The sequence below is a fragment of the Sander lucioperca genome, chromosome 15 (genome assembly GCF_008315115.2).
Source record: "Sander lucioperca isolate FBNREF2018 chromosome 15, SLUC_FBN_1.2, whole genome shotgun sequence".
Taxonomy (NCBI): domain Eukaryota; kingdom Metazoa; phylum Chordata; class Actinopteri; order Perciformes; family Percidae; genus Sander; species Sander lucioperca.
Genome location: NC_050187.1, coordinates 19,570,672 through 19,593,029, shown reverse-complemented (window position 1 = coordinate 19,593,029; position 22,358 = coordinate 19,570,672). Strand labels below are relative to the sequence as shown.

The 22,358-nt window shown below is 41.3% G+C and overlaps 3 protein-coding genes across 3 annotated transcripts; 1 reads left to right on the top strand and 2 right to left on the bottom strand.

Moving 5' to 3' along the window:
• Positions 1-594: 594 nt before the first annotated feature.
• Positions 595-2,999, bottom strand: nkx3.3 (NK3 homeobox 3). The gene is made up of 2 exons (XM_031305158.2): positions 2,535-2,999; positions 595-1,779 (listed from the first exon to the last, which is right to left on the bottom strand). The coding sequence occupies exons 1-2, from the start codon at positions 2,812-2,814 to the stop codon at positions 1,280-1,282; spliced, it is 780 nt and encodes a 259-aa protein (XP_031161018.1). The 5' UTR covers positions 2,815-2,999; the 3' UTR covers positions 595-1,279.
• Positions 3,000-6,622: 3,623 nt separating this feature from the next.
• Positions 6,623-9,514, bottom strand: nkx2.3 (NK2 homeobox 3). Its single transcript, XM_031305156.2, has 2 exons — positions 8,739-9,514; positions 6,623-7,674 (listed from the first exon to the last, which is right to left on the bottom strand). Exons 1-2 carry the CDS (start codon positions 9,127-9,129, stop codon positions 7,037-7,039), a joined length of 1,029 nt encoding a protein of 342 aa, XP_031161016.1. The 5' UTR covers positions 9,130-9,514; the 3' UTR covers positions 6,623-7,036.
• A 7,464-nt stretch (positions 9,515-16,978) lies between these two features.
• got1 (glutamic-oxaloacetic transaminase 1, soluble) lies at positions 16,979-21,685 on the top strand. The gene is made up of 9 exons (XM_031305147.2): positions 16,979-17,237; positions 18,309-18,490; positions 18,574-18,697; positions 19,005-19,117; positions 19,218-19,322; positions 19,445-19,595; positions 19,979-20,144; positions 20,251-20,393; positions 20,510-21,685. The coding sequence occupies exons 1-9, from the start codon at positions 17,129-17,131 to the stop codon at positions 20,647-20,649; spliced, it is 1,233 nt and encodes a 410-aa protein (XP_031161007.1). The 5' UTR covers positions 16,979-17,128; the 3' UTR covers positions 20,650-21,685.
• Positions 21,686-22,358: the final 673 nt, after the last annotated feature.

The following is a 22,358-nucleotide window of genomic DNA, read 5'->3' as shown; positions in this document are numbered from 1 at the left end:
ATATTTTCATGCTAACACACGCTCCAAATGGTTACTAAAGGTCCACAAACCTTATATAAAAAAATGTGTTCTCTCAGGTATTATGTTGAGTTTCATGATCAATAAAGATGTCCCATAAATTAAATAAATACCTACTAAAAATGTCAGAGTCTTGGCCATGCTTCTCGCACGTCGCGATAAGCTACTTTCTCTCGTTGGGTTTGTATAAATTCAGGATTCCTTTCTGCTCTGTCTAGTCACTTAAGGACTGTTGCTGGCAGTCATCAAGGAGGAAAAAAGCAACCTATAGATCATATGGGCCAGTCAGGAGCCATTGCTGTGGACTGTGACGGAGTCACTACACTGATATATTTTGTTAATAATTTGGAATTGGTTTGAAGTGCAGCTACATCAGACTCACTGGAGTGATTTCAAGTATTTGAATAAATCTTTTCTATCTTTTTATAAATTGAACCATTTAAAAGCATACATGTTTATTCAGTGTGCTTAATTGTAGGATATCGTTAAGATTACCCACTAAATGCAACTTTTAACATTTTCTTCTCAGTATTGAGATATTCAGAGTTTGTATGAAAATGACTGGGGTGTGGAGGGGTATTCAATCTTAAATTTAAGTTTTTTTTTTTTTTTTTTTTTATTAAAACACATTTTCCAGCATTGTTAATATTTAATTGCTAACTTGCCCTTGATTTAGAAAAAAACTACAATATCCTCCTTCTATATCTCAAAATGTAGCACTGTGTTAGTAAAACTCATTCCACCAGTAAAATAAAATGAAAAACATAAATCATTTAAGATGGTATAATCAAACTATAACAATAATTTACCACCTTTTTTAATCAACCCTGCATGGGAATGCTGAAATATGAAATGAAAAAAATGTCAGCCCACAAGAACGTTTGAACAAGTCGTATGTAGCCTTTACATTATTATTTTTTGTAAATCATTACAAAATAATAACCATACACACACTTTGTCTTAAATTTAAAAAAAAAAGAAAGTCTTCACACACATTAGCCTAATTGACAGTGTATAGCTTTGTGATGCATGCCCACACTAATCTTCACTGCAGGCTAACACTTGTTGCGTTAATTATTTTAATTTCCTTGATTTTAACAACTTATAGAATATCTCCATGTTTAGTCATTGTGAGACACATTTTATGAAGCCTATAGCTAAACTGGCTTCTAGTTATAAGACAATACGGAACCCTAATTGAAAACAAACGGCAAACAAAAGAACCTGTAGAATCTCAGTCCGTTTGACAGGAGAGGGTGATCTATTGACTGTACAGAAAGCTGCCAACACCTTGAGTTGGGAGAGACACTTGTCCCAGGTACTGGTAGGCCTGGTGGTACAGGGGCACAGTCATCGGGATGTGTACTCCATTCGCTTGATGGTACTGCTTTTGATTGTCCCTCACCAGCACTTGTACCGCTACTTTCTTTGGTGAGCTGCACGCCGCCAGCTCGGCCGCCATCTGGCGCCGTTTGGTTTTATATCTCCGGTTCTGGAACCAGATTTTCACCTGGGTCTCTGTGAGTTTTAGAGTTTCTGCCAGATCGGCCCGTTCAGGACCTGACAGATAGCGCTGCCTGTTGAACCGGCGCTCAAGCTCGTAGACCTGTGCATGAGAGAAGGCCGCCCTGGAGCGCTTCTTCGTACCCGGCCTGCACTGCTGCTTATCGGACGACCAGCTGACCGTCTCCCCGCCGTGGTGACATCCCTCCTCCTCCTCTTTCTGCCGTTTATCCTGCTCCACGTCGTGTGGCTGCTGGTCTGGAAAGACAATAGAAACATGTGATGACAATAAGTGTGTTTTCTCTGTCAAGCTCGTAACGCTAGAGCTGCTGGCTGAGAGGTTACTTCAACAAGGTGCTGATGTTGGCCAATAAGAGGTTTTCCTCTCTTCTATCCCTTTCACACAGTCAGAAAGTCTGGGGATATAATGGAATAAATACGGCTTTTAGAAGACTTACAAAACTCTCAGATTCTTCAACACAACCTGTCCAGTAGTGTCTCACAGCCTGCTGCCTTTCCCAGACAAGTCTGACTGGGCAAAAAACGAAATGATCATAAATCTATTAAATGGTATTTTCCTAACAAACTATAGGCTACTTATATTTCTGGCCCTCAATCTTATTGATATAAATCCCTATAAGCCAAATATGACTTTTTAGAGATCTTTGGACTAGCTCTTTTAAACAGGGAACATAATACATGTAGGCTAATCACTGTAAATACTGCAGAACATATCCCATCACATAAGTAGTCTGTTGTGAATCAAACTCATCCCATATTTCATCTCGAAAAGATGACACGAACATGCCATTGAGGTGAGACTTATTCGCCCTGTTTCCAAAGCAAGTTTGTATTCTTTCCCCTTAAATTGTCTTTTCTTTATCTGTCTTATTTCAAGATGCGCAAATATGATCTAAATGCCGGCAACAAGCGACGTTGTCAATTGATTGTCATGTTTTGTTATAGTTTAAAACCACCGAGTCTTAACTGTCGAATAGAATAAAACTGCTCACCTTCTCTGAGCTCAGTCTCCTCTCCTGTGGCCTCCTCGTTGTAGGTATCAGATCGGACATTTCCAACAGACAGCCTGAGATCAGCAGGAAGTCTCTCCCGGTAGATGCGGTTCTCATCTACGTCTTGGTGAGACAGATCGGGGACTCTCGTATCATGCCCGGTGCAGATGCTGTGCTTTTGTGCGTAGAGCTCCTCTGTACTCCTGGTACAGGACTTCCCCCGGACACCGCGTCCGGTGAGGATGTCTTGGATGGTGAAGGACGAAAAACGTAATGTCATGATTAAAATAAGAGCACGGATATGTCCTCACGCTCGCATGCGATTTATTTAGAGGCATCAGCCACTCGAAGGCAAAATTTCCTTACTGATTCGATCTTTTCCCCGCTCTCTGGAATTGCTTTAATTTAATTGTGGTTATCTATGTCCGGTCTGCTAATGAACAGTCGACACCAGGAGCTGTCAAGTCTTTTACAATATTCTCAGCTCCAGTTAACCTCTGATAGGCTGGTTTTTCTGCCTGGTCCCTCCTCCGCACCGCCCAGCTCCATGCTGGTCTCCGCGCCCTATTGAGGACGACGGACACAGATTTTCCAGACGAGGTATTTTTGGTATGTTGTGATTTTTATTAGCTTGCATTACGAACGCAGTTAATTATTTAAAAAAGCTTAATAGCTCCCTAATTATTCAGAGCCTAAGACGAGGAGAGCAATTAGATAATGTTGGGAATTTCAATACAGTTTATTTCATTGAATTTTGGACATGAGTTGGAAACTCAGAGTGGATGCTGTGAAGTATTCTTGCTAAGTGAAGCCGTTTCAGTCACTGTGTGTTTACCGAGTATTAAACTGGAATAAGAAAATCGGATGCGTAAAGTTCGCTAAGCGTGCGTAAAACGCTGCTCAGTGCAGACTTTCACATGTGACAATGTGGTTTTAAATTCTTCCAAAATACTGCAGCCCGCCCTTACATATGAAGTAGACCTACAGCTGTTATTATACAACATTGATTTAAGCTTTCGCTTAATTCTACAGTACTCGGACAGGACCCTTCTAATTTAAAATGGCTCCAGTCTACTCTTTAATCTTAACAGAATTTAAGATGCAATTCTTCATGCTAGTGAATGTTAGCAATTTAGTTCTCTTTTGTACATTAAATTGCAGACATATATGATCATTTTTAATCTTACAGTTGTGTATGTTTAAATGTAGCTTACTGAGCTTTTGGATACAAAACCACAGTGTATGTTAACAAAACCCCTTAATGAAATTTCACTAAACTAGCTGAGATTGGTCATAGATAGTCTCTTAAAGTGTAAAGAGAAGACTTCCAGCCTTGTTGCTCAAACAGGTGAGTAGCGCCGCCGTGTGGTCATGATGCATGGTTCCCAAAGTGAAAAAGAAAAGAAAATAGCAACTCGTATACATCTCTCTCTCTCTCTCTCTCTCTCTCTCTCTCTCTCTCTCTCTCTCTCTCTCTCTCTCTCTCTCTCTCTCTCTCTCTCTCTCTCTCTCCACCTCAACATAAATACATACAAGTTCTACACACAGTCCAACTGGAACACAACCGTAACAGTACGAGGACAAAAAAATACCAGTACAAGGTGCATGGATAGCAGCGTCAAAGTAACCTACCTAGGGTAGCAAAAGTGCATAACAGCCTACAAAGTTGACACAATATAATCAACAACGACCATCGTCAACATCAGCATCCATTACATTACATCTCTCTCTCTCTCTCTCTCTCTCTCTCTCTCGCTCTCTCTAGCTCTCTCTCTTTCACACACACACACACACACACACACACACACACACACACACACACACACACACACACACACACACACACAGGCCTACCCTTCAATGAGAAGACGCGATGACAGATGCAGTGATCTGCCTCCTCCGTGTTGTTTTGTTTTACTTCCTCTGACTAAACAGAGAAATCTCTGTTTGCCACAGAGCCAAAGCAGCTCCAGGGTGTCACAACATGTCCGGATGGGAAACATGGAAGTACTGGCACACTTACATGTGTTCAAACCACGACATGTCATTACCACAACTACAACATTTTAAATCGCAAAACCGTGTGGGAATTCAGATACTACCTATAACATGCTTGCTAGACTATGTTACAGTTGAGTATACTATCTGCATGAAGCAGCCATTTGTTTACTGATTCCCTCATAAGTAACGCGTCCAAATACATCATAGTTTCAACCAAAGTTTAAGACATATTTTTTGTGCATCCACTAAATATCTACAGCAATTAAAAATGTGCTGGAAAAAATAATGACCTTTCCGTTAGCACAAAAGAAAAGTCATGTTTAAATCTGGGTCTTGTGACTCATCAGATCAAGCCAATTTTATTTATAAACCACATTTTGTCTCAGAGGTTTTTTCAATCTGTACAACATGCACACCGTCTATCCTTAGACTATTCCAAGTTCATTTAACATTTTCCTAAAAGCCTGATTAAAATGGCATTTTTAATTCTAATCTATCTAAGGTAAATACGATAATAATAATAATAATAATAATAATAATAATAATAATAATAATAATAATAATAATAATAATAATAATAATTAAGATAATGGCTAATATAGTCTGGAAAAATGTCCATCTGATGCCATGTTGGCGTTTGGGACACTTGAAAGGTCCACCTAATGGGAGCGCCTTTACTCCAGCTTCTCGACGCACTTTTCCTTCTCTATATTTGGGCACTTGTTCCTTTGTGAGCTCCTTGAGTGGTTGCCATTGGAGACTTTGTTTTGGGAAACTCCACGCCTAGCGCGGCGATGATCCGAGCTGCTATCTTTGGAAGCGCAAGATAGCGATCGCAGCGCCTGTCAGAGCAGCCGTGGCCAGGCCGCGTCCTCAGGCATCGCCGTCCTGTCGCCAGCTCTATTTACACTAGTGACTCTGCAGCACTTAGAGCCGACTCCAGGTATGTCCTACCGGCAGTGCAGTAGCCAGGGGAAGTGGCCGGTGAGACTATCAGAGGAGACAAACACTCTGTTTACGTTGCCATTCATCTCCATTAATAGTGTCTGCGTATCGACCATGCCTAGGAGGTGAAGGTATTTTCTTAAGTTTAACTCCAATTAACGGCGTGTGTGTGTGTGTGTGTGTGTGTGTGTGTGTGTGTGTGTGTGTGTGTGTGTGTGCGTGCCCTTGAGTGTAATGTAAACTGGGTAATTATTTTGATTATGTTGATTATGATATAATTTAATCATACAATTACTGGCAGGCTACTTAAACCATGTTGTTATTATTTGGAGTAACCTAGAATTTAAAGTATTTTTATTTATTTAGGCTATGTATTATATTTCGGTGGTATACGTCAAAAAAGAGAAAAAAATCCAACCATATTTATTATTAAAGCTCTGTGAGTTTCTTCTCTCTGTGGGTCCCGAGGATGCTGGCTGTCTGGTTAATGTCCATCTCTGAATCCTGACCGGACATCAGCTCGCCTCTAAATTCTCTCTGTTTCTGGTTCTTGTCTCAGGCCAAAGTCTACTACAAGCTTTCTCGCAGAAAAAATGCTTGCTTGGCTTGAGAAACGGTTTGAGAAGATGAGAAACCGTGTATTTGCTTATGGAATCAACTCAACTCAAAATTAATGTATTTAAGTTTCCCATCCAAATTCATTTGAATGTTGAAATACAATAACACGTGCTTCCGTAAAAGACCCTATTGGGTATAAGAACGTTTTTTTTTTTTTAAATGCAGCCTATTTGTTTAAGTTCCGTACACACACACACACACACACACACACACACACACACACACACACACACACACACACACACACACACACACACACAGCACAGAACAATGCAGTCACGTTTGTCGTTATGCTTGTTGTATCATTTAATTTTATCATCGGTGATAATGTTCGTCATAACTTGAGCGTAAAAACAGCCCTAACGTAAAAGCGCCCATTTTAATCATCACGCATGGCTATGTTTCAATCTTATTCACTTTTAGAGTAAAAAAAACCCAAAGCCTGATGGTCAAAAACAAATCACACTGTAAACACAAAACAAAAAAACACAATACGAATGCATTAGCAATTGTGGTCCATATTGTTATTTTCTTGCAGATTTGTATTAGGCCAGATTCATTATGGGCTATACCTTATGCTTAGAAATGTGTTTCCCTTTATTTTTTGTCGCACATCATTACATCCATTTTGAACCACAATATGCCACATTACGCACAGTCTTTGCTAATCGGCGACAATCAAATATCCAACAGTAGGTTTAATACGTTTTCTAAACATTGTGCCTCAGAGAAAAATGCGCAAACTGGTTTGTATCTCAGTCAACGGGTTAGGGTTTCCACATAGGCCTGCCTAGAGTTACAGCCAACTGGCCAACACTTTCTGTTACAGAGTTTCAAATTGTGCTTTCGTTGCATTAGTTGATCAGGTTTACATGCTTGAGTCCATTCAGCCATCCCATATAAGTCTCTCCCAGCTGTGATTGTGCGTAAAGTCTGCGCTACCATGCCCTGATGCCCTGCAGAGTTCCCTGGCAGGGTGTGACGACTGGTCCTTGGGACGCCTGGCTTTGCGTCTGTGCACCGAGGTTTCCCAAATTCATGTTCATAAAAGCATTAGCAGTGGTGTTGCTGGGCGGCAGAGCAGGCAAACTAGAATAAGTACAGGAGTACGTGTTAGTATACACCGAGTTGTTGTAGCTGTAGGCTGGATAGCCATTGTAGCTGTACGGGTTTGGAGCTCCGACTGTGTAAGAAGTGTTATAGTTCTGGGATCCAGTCAGACAAGGCCTCCCGTCCCGTACCAGCACAGGCACAGCCACCCTCCTGGGCGGCGGTGGGTGGTGGTGATGGTGATGACCTGCCATCTCCAGAGTCTTGTCCTGCCGCTGTCTCTTGCATTTGTACCTCCTGTTCTGGAACCAGATCTTGACCTGGGTGGAGGTGAGTTTCAGGGAGCTGGCCAGGTGCTCTCTCTCCGGGGCGGACAGGTAGCGCTGATGCTTGAAGCGCCGCTCCAGCTCAAACACCTGAGTCTGGGAGAAGAGGACGCGGGGTTTCCTCCTGCTCCTCTGCTGCTTGGTGGCAGGCTTCTCCGAGTCTGGATCCTCAGAATCACCCCGCAACGCACCGCAGCTCTCTGCGTGGAAAAGAAACGTTTAAATGCACATCAAAGCTAAAATGAGACGTGTTAATTATGCAGTATTTACACATATTTATCCAACACACACTGATACACATGAATTCATTCATTTTTAAATCTTAACTTTCTTAAAAGCGAAACAGATTTGTTGTGGATTTAAAAATGTGTTAACTATATTTTGCATTATTTCCGCAAAATATTCACCTTTATTACAAATATTAATGAAATGTGTATTTTTCAAAAACAAAATAATAATAAAGTCTCTAGGTCTACTGGATTGGAAATTGCTTCATGAGCCTTTTGCAAGTATACTAGGAAATAAATCAACAGTTAGTTTTAAACAGGACTTAATGAAAGAGTGAGAAATATTTGTCAATTCATCCGTGAATTTGAACTAATATTTAGATCTGGGAAATTAAAGTTGAAGGTAAATATTTGATTATATTGCTACTAATTTCTGTGACGATTAATGCACATAAGGCAACATATAAGAAAGTTTGGTTTATGGTTTGTCATATGAATTTATTTATATGAATTGTTAAAAATACAAATCACTTCAGATGTAAACACTTAATTGCAGCTTAGTCGCTATGTATAAAACTTGCAGCGAACAATGGACGTTCATCGTAAAGGTGGCACTCACTATATTTAGTAGGCTATATGTATAATTACAAAAAATAAATAAGCAATTCAATTCAATGCCTACATGTTTTTAAATGTAATATTAGTAAAACTCACACCAGTGCAGCATTGATTACCTATTCCCTCTGTGTCATTTATACATGAATCAACAAATAACTTGTCTGTTCCCAGTAGTTATTTCTCCAGCAAAATCTGTTTGTTTTAGATGTTTAGAAAATTAGATGCAACCTAATGTTTTTTTTTCAGAATAGGCAAATATTTAACTTTGATGGACTTTTGATTCTGATTGACTCCTCTGTCTGTCATCTCTGCCCATGCTATTATTTATACACTTACCAATAACAACGACAGCCATCATCATTATCATCATCCTCACTCAGTTTTGGATGAACATATTTATTATTAGAATGTGTACTTACTGCTATCTTGGTCCTCTTGCTCGGTCTCCCGCCGGAGGTCTGCAGAGTGGTTCTGCGCCGGGTTGCCGAACATCTCCCCTGGCATCCCGGACTCCGCCAGCCGGTCCTGTACAGTCAGCGTGTTGAGGTACGACATCCTCTCCTCGCTCTCCGAGAGGCCGGAGCTTACGGGACTCGGACTGTCCCTACCGGCCAACATGCAGGAGGGCGGCGAATGAGAGCGGAACGGTTTATTTGGGAAAGCTCCCGGCTGTGACAGCGCGCCGGAGAGACCGAAGCAGGAGATAAACTGGAGCTGGTGCTGCTGAGATTGTTGCTGTAACTCTAACTTCAGAATGTCTTTCACAGAGAAAGGCGTGGTGGAAGAAGTTATGAGCGGGCTGGGGAGCATTATTACCACCAACAGAGAGATGACAGATAACAAATAGTCAACAGGCCCAAAATTGGACCAATTTGTCTCCGGACGACGCGTAAAAGTAAAACCGTGCGTAAGCGTGAATAATGGACGCAGACTGCTTGTTTTTCATGCAGCTGGAGGAGGACTGGTTTTCTTTCAGCTGTGACATCCCTCTCCCTTGGCTGTGTGTCTATGGCTGGATGGCTGACAGAGAAAGAGAGAGGCCGATCCTGTTTGTTTGGCTGAATTCAGAAATCTAGAGAAAGAGCTGGGTCAGCCAAGATGCTGTCCTCTCCCTTTCAGTGACGTCCTGAAGCGGGGGAGGGACTGATAGAGTCTCTCTCTCTCTCTCTCTCTCTCTCTCTCTCTCTCTCTCTCTCTCTCTCTCTCTCTCTCTCGCTGTCGTTGTGTGTCAAGGAAGACTAATTTTTGAAATAATATTAACACTATCGACTCCCCTCAGACTGTTAAAGGTAATAAAGGTAAGGAAGCTTTTATTACAGTTTTTTTGTTTTCCCAAAAGAAAACAGTCAAACCGAAAAGGCAGCACAATTAAACGCCTTTTAATTTTGTATCATCAAAACAGTTTAAACAACTAAATCCTTGATTTGGGAAGTAATTGGTTGAGTTTAAATACCGTAACTCGAATAGTATTATTATCTTCTTGTCTCTGAATGGTCCCACGACATCACAGTTCTTCCCATCATCACTACGGTGCTTTTAAGATTAGACCTATCTTCGTTTCCTGTCTCGGCAATCCGTGGATAAGATACTATGCCTCAACTGTGGGAAATGGGATAAAATTGGCAACCCAAGGAGATATGAAGAATATAAATGTAGTGCTTTATTTATGTCTCATAATTTGAGAAAGTTGTAGGATTCTTTTCCACCAACATTTGGCCACGACGATGCTTTCCCTTGACATTAGGTCAGTATTTCTGGAAAAAAGCCCTGGGTAAATTGTTACAAGACAGTTTGCTCAGTTGATATAATTCGTTTCATGTGCAGCAAGTGATACACTTAAAGACACGCTTTAATGTCGCTAATAATAATAAAATAATTTTAATTCAATAGATTGTTTTTAAATGTCTTTAAATAAGAATAGCCTAATCATATTAATAATATTAACATCAATAATGCTTCCTGCTTAAAAAAAAGTTATACATGTAGTTTAGGCACAAAGTGTTCTTTACTTTGGGCGTGTGAGTATAGTCACAGATTCATGTTAGCAGACTCCCATTATTCCCAACAAGTGTTGTCTTATTTATATTGTGTTTTTTAAATATGTGAAATATATCTTGAATTGTAGGCCTACCTGTGTGCGAAAGTACAAACACGTTGTAACGGGACACCTCCCTCCTAGTCGCCTATTGCCAAGTGCAGGCGCCAGGGTCTGAAGGCCCACTGCTTCCAAACCGTGTGGAAAGAAAAGGAGGGCATGTCGACATAATCTCATCCGCTCACCATCAACAAGACTGTTTAGATTAGGGCAGCGTCTTCCCCTCTTCTGGAGATCTATGTCTTTAAAATGTTCCGTTTAAGTGGAGAGTCAGGGTAGGGAATTAGCTCTGCGGAGAAAATAGGCATTAGTGTACACAAGGCTTTAGCTATTCTAAATGTGCCCCCGTAGGGGGGAAAAAAGAAAAGGAGATTTTGAATGGTCAGTTTGCGCCCCGGGAAACTGCTGAAACAGGTCATATAGTCTTTCTCAAAGATTTATTTAAGGAAAAATATATGCTAGTTGTCACAATGTCAAAAGGGGATTTTGCGCGAGATACTAGGAATTTATGAGGACTTAAGTGGAATGTATTGGCTCGTAAAATACTCAAAAAGGCTGTAAATCTGGTAGGATTGTTTTCCCAAATAAGTCCTGTTGAGTGCAGTAAGAGACGACGGACCAAACAGAAATCAATAGGCTATCCGTTGCATACAGACGACGACATAATACATTTTTTAAGTGTTAAGGTGCACATTATTAGCTAAATAAGCCTGAGGTGGTTAAATAAACGAGAAAAGCTTGCAGTAGTCTATCTTAATGTCTCGCACAGAAAAGTCAGTGCTACAGGCCGCTGCAGCCTTTTTCATGTAAATTCAAAGCGTCACGGGTCAGAGACGCGGGACCGCGCTAATGGCTCAATTAGCTTTTCAACACACACACACACACGCAGACGCACACACACACGCGCGCGCGCGCACACACACAGCCTCGCGAGTCCTCAACTGACCATCATCAGTGGTCTTCGCGTGCCACCGGCAGCCCAAAAGTGGCCAAGCAGAGAAGCGTGTTTACGGAGCGGAAGAGTCTGTTTCCTGCCTGTAACAAAACCCAGACTCCCAGAGAGTGTCAAGGATCTGCTCGGGTGCAACAATACATCATTTTCATTTCAGAATCATCGTGATAAGCTGGGTAAGGTCAGGCCCACAGCAGAAGTCGGCACGGATAGACTGCAGAGCTCTGGATATCATTTGTTGGACAGTCTACTTTCCACTTTTGCAGCAGTCAAATTTCAATCATGAATTCCTCACAATTCACTTTCTGGTGAGTTCTTTAAAGGCGGCGCTGAACATGTTTCTTCTTGTCCCCCCCTCCTCCTCTCCATATCAACTGGCTAGGCTTGAAGCAGTGTCCTCTCTGCAGAGTGGCAGGTGTATAGTCAGATCCGTGGTTGCAGGCCCACAACACCGATCCACTTGCAGATGTACGGTTGAATGTTCTCTAAAGACAGCAGATCCCTGCTTGCAGAATGAAAGTTTGATGACTTGCTAATGACTGCAATTATCTTTCCCCTGTGGTCTCTGCTTCTGTAAAACCGAGAGGCGATTGGTATCTGATGGTTTTACCACAGTGGTAAACTCTGCGTAAAGAAAGCATCAACACCTCCAGCGTCTGTGGGTGCACTGTACAGGCCTTGTGTAGTGTGTGTGTGTGTGTGTGTGTATTGAAAGAAGATGTGTGTTATTATGACTTGACAGAGCTTTGTAGAAGAGCGCTTAACATCTTTCTACAAAGGAGCTGGTTGTTTACAGGTGTTACTATAACAGCCTGAATCTGTTTGAAGAGGAACTGAAGTATGACTATCCACTCGTCAATACAACAATAGATTGTTACATTAGGAAAATAGATTAGCTCAAGTGTGTCTGCACAATCTGTTTTCCATGTTGTGTGTGAGTGGGTTATCTACTAGGGTGTGATAGCTTTTCCCCAGCATCTTGCATTAGGAGAGCGTGTTGCAATATGGACGTCAGGACGCCATAAAGATTAAAGGACCTTGAAAATAATAAGACAAGCACAATTACATGCAGAGTGTGCTTGCCTCATGCAGCTCATAATGTACTTTACTTTTATTTCATGGTCATCTGTAGGACCAAACTGTTGTGTGTCAGTAATGGCTCAGTTCTCCTGGGTCCCGGAAGGTGAGGCTTATCAGCAGCCCGCGTGATGGTGTCAGTAGCCAGGACCCAGACTGTGCTATTGTGCCCCTGCCTGGGCCCGAGTGACGGATGACAGGGCTTCTCACTGGAGGAAATGAGGAGGCCAGAGGCGAGCCCGAGGCCAGATTTTGAGCAAAACCCTGTTCTCACCCTTACCTTCAGCTCCGAAAGTGCCAAATATTACACAATGGCGGGCCTGAGGTGCTTGCTAACTTGCATGTTGCAACAGTCCCTGAGGGCTCATTTTGTTAACCAGGTTAGGAAAAAAATACCCTAATTAGATCGTTTGTTTGAAAGACTGTAAGAGGTTGATGTGTTTGAGAACCAAAGCCCTCTTCTGTGTATCAAGGGTCTAACTTGGAGACCATGAAATGAGGAAGTGAGGTCAGGCCAGTCTGGGTCTCCTGCCCTTTGCCCTCCCCTGGGTCTCATAAATTAGCCTGCTGTAATTCTCTCCCAGACGGCCTTGCCCCAGCAGGTGTGTGTTTGTATATATGAGCGCTAACAGGGGGATGTAAGGGCTGTAATGTCTGTGATCTACGGTGTTGGGAATGTAGTTTGGGAGGAAACATGCAACCTAAATATGCTTATCCTCTCTGCTGCCACACAGGCTATGTAGATAAAGAAGCCGCAGAGAGGCGAATTTAACTGAATAGGATGTGTAGGCCTTGAATGATCCCTCTATACTGCTTGTATGTTCTGTCCTATTTGGCATTGGAAAAAAATATCAAAAATATCAAAAGGTTGAATCAAGTTCAGCTTGCTACTGGAGGGATTTTCTCGAACTAGCTCATGCAGTAATGGCTCTCTTGGGAAAGACAATGTTGCTGTAATATAAAAGCAGGCATGCATCCTGACTTCAAGCGGTAAACATCCTTGAAAGAAAATGTTACTGTCTCTGCAGCAACTATGGTGGTATCTTTATCAAAGTGACAGTTTGTTTTGGCAAAACTCATGAATGAATAAAGTTCATTTTTTGTAAATAATTACTGTATAAAACACCAAACGATGCAGTTTCCGTCTGTGAATGGGAGAATAAAATTTCCCATTAATAAAATATTAAGGCTCATGATAGACAGTCAGGTTTTTTTGTCACCTATCATTTTTTTTGGCTTTATGCAGACAGAAAATAAGCAGTCAGGATAAAAAAAATTTAGACGTGACTCTTCTACTTCCTGTCTTTGTTTCTTTACATGCATATTTGTATAAAGCTGAGGCCTGGAGAGCCTGAGTTGCCAAAAGACAACATCAATCAATTAGAATAGCACACTGTAGACCTTGTGTTGGAGGTCCCACCCAGCCTTATAGGGTAAAGGCCATATCAGTGAAAAGCAGTGAGTGACAAGCATATTAGCAGACCTTTATATTATCATGCTTGTCAAAAACAATGATCAAAGTTTGTTTGAACTTTGTTTAAGAAAAGTGTTACATAAATTAAGTGTATTATTATTATTATTATTATTATTATTATTATTATTATTATTATTATTATTTAGGATAAGGAATTAAAGGTGCCGTAGGTAGGATTGTGAAGATCCAGGACTTAGCCAAAAAATTGGAACATCGACAACTTCTCAGTCCCTTCCCCCTTTCCGCTAAAGCCCAAAACGGTCTCCTAAGATTGTGGATTCTTGTAAATCGCACTACAGGCTGTAAGTGGTGCTAGAGGAGCTGGATTTTTACATTACCTGCTTCATGTAGTTCTACTGGATCATAGGGTCAGTTTTAGCAAATATGACAGAAAGTTAGTTTTATAAGGCTTACCTACTGCACCTTTAAGGAATTGTTCGACATTTTGGGAAATATGCTTATTCATTACTACTCCTTGTACAGACCAGTAGCTGCTTAGCTTAGCTTAGCATAAAGACTGAAGACAAAGGGGGAAACAGCTAGCCGCCTAGCAGCATCTCTACAGCTCACTGATTAACATGTTATCCTCTAGTAAAACCATAACTTGTTTTAACACTTTGGTTTTTGTCTAGATTAGACAAAATAAGGTGCTGGTAGTTGGATTTTGTTACCTCCAGACAGAGGCAGACTAGCTGTTTCACCATTTTCAGTCTTTATGCTAAGCTAAGCTGACAGGCTGCTGGCTGTATGTCTGTTGTACAGATATGAGAGTAGTATTGATCTTCTCATCCAACTAAAGGCAAGAAAGTGAATAAACATATTTCTGTTGAGCTATTCCTTTATTCTGTGGCTTCATTATGTGGCACATGTATTGACATTGACAGGATTTCTCTCATAAAACCATCTCAGGTGGTTTATGGCCTGTCTCAGGGAGTCTAAACAAAAAGAAAAGAGCTTTACTTTTCCCTTCATGTTTTTTTCACTTTTTCAATTTCATTTGAATACACAATCCAATGTATACTTCTGTCCCTCAGGTGTACATACGAGAGCCAAGTGTAAATGTTTGCTTGCACATTGAAAAAAAGACAGATTTCATGTCATTATATCAAATGGAGACATGTACGCACACACAAAACTTACACACAAATACACTAGTCGGAATGTAGCCAGACACACAGAGCACTGATGTCTGTTATTGCATGCATGCTCCATCAGTCATTGGACTACACAGGGAGCAACAGGGAGGTCCTGTGCTCTTTGTTGTTGGTGTGTCTAGTCCCTTGTTAGAGAATTGATGACACTGTCTTTGGAAAACAAACAAGGCGGGAAGCTAAAAAGGTGGTCACTCACCACAGCTCTCTGACCCAGAGACAGAGGCCATCGCAACATGTATGCAACGCTGCAACGTCCCCCTTGGAATGTGCTGCAGTGTGTGTGCACATGCTCCTGTTTGTGTTTTAGTGTTGCCGCAGCTGGAATGTGACTGTCTTGTGCCTGAATGTGTGCCTTTGTGTGTTTTAGTGTCAGCGTCCTGCGTGCAAAATGAATAACCGTAATAAAAGAAACCTTGTTGGCACCACTCCTTTTTTTGTCATACTTGCATTACGTTGCTAGATGCCAAAATAAATGTTCCACATATCAATGTCAAGGAAATGCAGAGAAGGTGCCTGTGAATGTTTGGCTGACTAACTAATTGATCTGGATGTGACACACTCCCCCCGTGGGCACTGTCTTGCCAGAGGCTGCTCCTGTCACTCCTTGCTCTGACTCACACTTCACATCACAGCCCCGACCGTGGTCCCGGGGCCTCCCCGGTACGTACACACCAAACCCTGCCCTGGGCCCCCGAGCCTTGTTCTGGAAGCTCAAATCCCATAATTGCAGGGCTGACAGTGATAGCTAACATACGAGACACCCTCACCTGGTCGGAAAGAATGAAAACATCTACTGTCAAAGTGAAGCGAGGAGATGAATGGGGGTAGTACCAGGTATGGAGAAAGTGAGTAACATCTGGGACAAAACAGGAGGTGAAAATAGTAACTCAGTGTTCTGTGATAACCTGTTAGGATTAATTGTGCCACTAAAGTTTACTAATTATAGTTAATAACGCTTTATTAATGGATAATAAATAATGTATTCATGGTTTATTAATCAGAAATCATTTGACCCATTGTTAGTATAGTAATATTGATTTGTGCTGCTTTAACGACACAAACTTGGTTGGCCCCACTACAGCCAAAAAGCTTTCCAACAGAGTCACGATCCTGGTAGGGGAGAGCAGGCTGGAGTGGCCCTCGTTTATCAACCACTTGAGCTCCTGCAGACAGCTGTGGGGAGAGCACAGAGGAGCCGGTGTGTTTACACCACAGCTCAGCCGAGGCCCTCAGGACAGAACAGATGAAGATGCTTGCAAGTATACACATTCACACATCCCTACATGATGAACTTACTCAAACAGCGTCGAGCCCAAGCATAATAGCTGTTTGTTCAGTTAAGGTTTAAATTGATATTTATGAAACAGAGCTGGCACTGTATGGCAGATATGTTGTCTGTTAGTCGTTTGATCTGAATACCTGTATGTGTTATTTTCAGGGTTCAAAATTAACTTTTTCGTCCACTAGCCAAATGGCTAGTGAATGTTCAAATTTTACCAGCCACTCAAAGGATTACCATTGTTTTTTGGCTGGTGAGTGAAGCAAATCTACCAGCCAATTGCATATTTTACCAGCATTTGGCTGGTAAATGGTGCTAATTTTGAACCCTGGTTATTTTACTTATAAAATGGAAGACATTGCTGTGCAGAAAAAAAAGCTCCTGCCAGAAGTTGTGGTCAGTGCCTTCTCCTATCTACAGTATTATGAGTGCCTACTGGGAAGCTCCTGATGCAATGTTTAACGAGGCTGTGCCACCACCTTGTGGCGAGTTATTGTACTGCAGTAAAACCATTAACGCTAGACGGCGTGGTAATTTGTCAGCAACAACGTTGCAACCATAGACTGTATGCAACAGCCGCTGAGTTTGGGCTTTCTTGAACTTTGACCTGACCGGGATCAGTGCTGGGATTGGCTTGACAGATACATCTGGATTTCAATTGGTCAATTCACTCACACCCACTTTACATCATCCTCCAAATCCAAGTCGAAAGTCCTCCTTCATCCCGTTAGCTGTACCGGTAACCACTTGTCGCCACAGTCTCCAGTGAATAGCAACCATGTCGGTGTTTTGTGAGGTCCCCCAAGCAGCCCCTGTAGCTGTCTTCAAGCTGTCACAGGATTTCAATAATGACCAATTTCCTAAGAAGGTGAACCTCGGAGTGGGAGGTAAGTGAGTTGCCCACACGTAGTCATGGTAACCGTATCCTTTAGCAACCAACCAGTCTGAGTTGGTTATTAGCTGAAGCCGGAGCTAAAACGAATACGTATCCTTCTTATGTAATGGTATACCTATCGGTACTGTGAAATCATCTCTGTCCCTGTCCTCTGTGGTTTCCTCTATTTCTCCCTCTTCTGTGTACCAAGGAGTCGATTGGATTACTCTTCCCTCATGCTACAAGAACAAGCTACTTGCAGAAGTTTAAATATGTATGGCGGCTTAACGTTAGTCCTGCTTCTCTCCTAAAGCAAACAAATTGCACATTTCAGTCCTCAGTGCAACTGCTGTCAGTGTTAATCTTATTAAAAATAATAATTAAAAGTAGAAATCCTCGCTGCTTAGGCTACATTGCAAAGGAACAGTGTGTGAAACATTGCTTAGCTCTGTGTTATGGCACTGCACGACAGGACGAGGCTGCCATGATTAGTCCCATGATTAGTACAGGAGGCTGATGCCTTATAATCCCTTTCTCTCTGCAACACAGGTTGCAGATTGTCACCAGCTACTGAGCAGCTGGGAAATGTAGGCCACACAATGTTTAGTACATTAGAAGTCATACCTAGACCTGAAACAAGTAGTGCACTTATCGATACAGTAAGACGATTGATAGAAAGTAAATTTGACATTTATAGACCAAATGATTGTGCCTTTCATGCCAGTTGATGAAAAAAAAACGAACTGCCTATTATATTTAGCCTGAAACTTATTAGTGAGTTGCAAGCACGTTGATGGTCTCTGTTATGAAGATAAAAAGGATATTGTATTCTTTAGTTCTTATCAGGTGACATGGAGTTCAGCTGACTAAAACACTCAGCAGAGAGATGAAAGTGCACGTCTGTTACAATATCTAAGATCTTTCCAGGGTCAGTGTGACATTCCTTTTATTTGACCCAGAGAGCGTGTCCCACTTAAAACTCATTCTTGATTGCTATCTAAAATCATTAGGGCAATACATCAAGGTTTCACTCTTTCTTCTGCTTTTTTCTATAATATTGGTTTCCTTAAATTATTCCTTGCAGCCTACAGGACAGATGAGTGTCAGCCATGGGTTTTACCAGTGGTGAAAAAGGTGGAAAAGATCATTGTGCATGATGACCGGTTAAACCATGAGTACCTGCCCATCCTGGGCCTGCCTGAATTCAGATCCTCGGCCTCTAAGATTGCACTGGGAGATGACAGTCCTGCCATCCAGGAGAACAGGGTTTGTGTACTAAAAGTCCACACTATGTTTCGGTTTTTAATTTATTTACATTTAAACCAACTGTCTGTTTCTGTCACTGCCAGGTGGGGGCTGTCCAGTGTCTGGGTGGTACAGGTGCTTTGAAGATGGGTGCAGAATTTCTCAGGCGTTTCTACAATGGAAACAACAACACCAAAACACCTGTCTATGTGTCTGCACCTACCTGGGGTACACACGCACACATACACTCAAACAAACAGTGGAGTAGCCCAGAGTGGAAATGAACATAGAAAGTAGCTCCTCATTCAAGGACTTTGATTTCTGAAGAGACTTCTATATAATCAAATAGATCCTAGACTCAGGATATAGCGTACATTGTTCTATTAATAAACAATTGCATCATATTATCAGTGATCTTGATTTGTTATCAGTTCCTATGTGATAAGCATTCATAAAACAACATTTACCTTTGTATTAAGAGGAAACAATAAAGTGAGAACACTGGTATCAGAGTTTTCCTTACTTTTTGTTTCAGAAAATCACAATGCTGTATTCGCCAATGCCGGTTTTGAGGATATCCGTTCATACAAGTACTGGGACGCAGAGAAGAGGGGCCTCGATTTTGCTGGTTTCCTTGGAGACCTGGAGGTAAGCAGTGTGTGATAGGGACTTTGGTACTACTTAATTTGGGTCATTAGTCATTTTCATAGGAGTTTACCGTACTTCTTCTTCTCTCTGTTTCCCACAGAGTTGTCCAGAGCATTCTATCTTTGTCCTGCATGCCTGTGCCCATAATCCAACTGGCACAGACCCCACACACGAGCAATGGAAGCAGATTGCAGAAACCATGATGGTATTGTACACATACATGCATACAACTAGCATACATGTCAGTTTAAACAGGATAGGGTTTTGCTTGCTTAAGGTTTATCACAGTATGATGATTGTTGTATCTTTTATTCTGTTCTTTTCCAGAAAAGGAATCTGTTTGTGTTCTTCGACTCGGCTTATCAGGGATTCGCCTCAGGAAGTCTGGATAAAGATGCCTGGGCGGTCCGCTACTTTGTCTCAATGGACTTTGAAATGTTGTGTGCCCAGTCGTTCTCCAAGAACTTTGGCCTCTACAGTGAGTGAACCCTGGTTGCATTGATATGTACATCACTTGCTTGCAAAATAGTGATAAAGAGTGACATTATTTGTTCTGTTCTTAATCACAATGACAGTCCCAAGTGCTTTACATGACCACATTTCAATAGTAGAATAAAGGATAAGTCCCCAACTTGGATTGTTGTAATCTTACTCCTCACCGGTCTTATTTTCAAACATGACAAACCACTGTATATGATCAACATAGCATATAACTAAAACTCAGTTAATACATAAAAAAGGACAATAGATGTAAATATGTCAATGTCCCCTACAGGTAAAAAAAAAAATCACTACAATATTGTTATTTTTAACAAGTTTGTTATTGTTATTTATATATCTGACATGTATTTGTTCCATCAGATGAGCGTGTGGGCAACCTGACCGTTGTGGCTCGTGATGCAGACAACCTGAAGCGAATTCTGTCCCAGATGGAGATGATTGTCAGGACCACTTGGTCCAACCCACCGTCTCAGGGAGCTCGCATTGTTGCCATCACTCTTAACTCACCTGAGCTCTTTACTGACTGGTCAGCACAAAATATGACTTTGCAAAAAGAACACTCAAAGCACTGTATGAGGTTTAACGGTCATAAAAATAGTGTATTCTGCGGTGTATGATTTCTTTGACTCTAGGAAGGACAATGTGAAGACCATGGCTGACAGGGTCTTGTTGATGAGGGCTCAGCTGAAAGCTAAGCTCCAAGCTCTGGGGACACCGGGCACCTGGGACCACATCACAGAGCAGATTGGCATGTTCAGCTTCACAGGCCTTAACCGTGAGTACAAAGACAATATACAGGGAGCAAATGTTTTTTTCCACACACATACACAGCTCAGCACAATCAACACGGTCAATGAATAATTAAATCTGGTTCTGCTGTATCACCTGCAGCCAAACAAGTGGAATATATGGTGAAGGAGAGACACGTCTATCTAATGACCAGTGGTCGCATCAACATGTGCGGTTTGACCACCAAGAACATAGACTACGTGGCTGAGTCCATCCATGAGGCCGTCACCAAGGTCCAGTAGAAGACGACACTACCCACACTTGTCAGTTCTTCCTCCTGCCCGGCCCTGAGCCACCTGATTCCAGTGAAAGTGTTTGTATCCAGCAGATTTCCTGGAGCAAACATAAACTCTCATTTGCACAAATATAAAGACAGCCCTCAGCTCACTGGCCCTGTTTCCTCTTCTATTCAGTGTTTGAGCTAAGCTAGGCTGGACCTAAGTCTATCCAAATGCACAAATAGGAATTATTCCTTTAAGTAATCGTGTTTATAATTTGTCCCTGTTTTCTTCATGTTGGTCTCCCACTTTTACAGATTTTGTACATGTAGTGTACTATTAGTGTATGTGTCATTATTACCAGGACCTTTAAGAGGGTTAGTACATGTGTGTGTTACAATTACCTCAGCAGTCCTGACTCAACTGTCTAAAAATGTTTAATGTCATACTGTTATGAATCATCCATTCCAGGTGTTAATAACACATTTCCAATTTTATTTAACCTGCACTAATTAGCATGAATGATTACAGGTTGTTAAGAGCACTGACCAAACTGACTCAATGTAGCTTTAATTAGAGGTAGCAATTATAATAAACGTAATAAGTATTTAATTCCTCTCTCAGTGAAGTAGCAGTAGTACGTTTACTGCTGGATGCAATTTGAACAAGAGTTCTCAGGAAGATATTTTTTAACTTGAACTACGTAAGTTATTAATGATACCTTCTTCTGCCCAAAGGGGTTATACCATTAACTCACTTTTAATCTGTATTTATGGAGTTTTAGTTGTAGTTTATGTTCAGTGAGCACAAATTGCAAACTATCCTAACTAATCTCTGTTCTTGGCTCACAGCTGAACGTTGTACTGTTTCTGGTTCTGTCAGGCACCTGCCAAGTGAACGTTGAGTTTGCACAGCGAATGTCTGTTGGTAGCACTAGTGCACTACTAAATGTAAGATCCTCATGTCAGTGGCACAAACACACTAATGATCAACCAGCTTGTCTCTCCTTACTATACCTTCTAATGAGATGAACTATTCTAATAAAGAACTATAAATAGTATGTATGTGTTGTTGTAACATATGTTGAAATTAATTTAATGATGTTTGTATTCATGCAACATCCTTCATAAACCCTTGTGCAAATAATTTAAAGTGAGTGATTAGAAAAACATAATGCAGTGTACACACTTTATAGCAGTTTAAATTGGACAAATACAAATGGGGGGGAAACAAAAAGTACACAAGAATAATAGTTTAGTCAATTTATTAATAACGTAAGTATCCCTTGTGTGGAGCATATGGTCTGTCTCTTGATATCTTTGGGTAACTTATATAATCATCTGAATTTTACATTATAAAATGTAACCTTTTCTTTTTTATCACGAACAAACAGTATGTCAATCCTCAGAAATACAAACCTGTGTTAACCAACTGAAAATCTGTCAAAGCACTGAGCTGAGAGATATTCTGATTCACACAAATCCTCTTGCTCAGAGTCAGTTGTCAAATCAAAAGACTTCCCGTTGCGTGTTCTGTGTACATAGAGGGGTCAATGCGACTAGCTTGGCAGTGCAGTATCCTTTGTATTTTCATAGCCTTACCAGGCAGAATGAATTATGTCACTGAGTGTCCCAAAACCACCTGTGTGTGTGTGTGTGTGTGTGTGCTCAATGGTGTTTTTTGCCTCCAACGGCTCCTTCTAGGCAGCTAACCCTAACCTTAACCCTAAACAT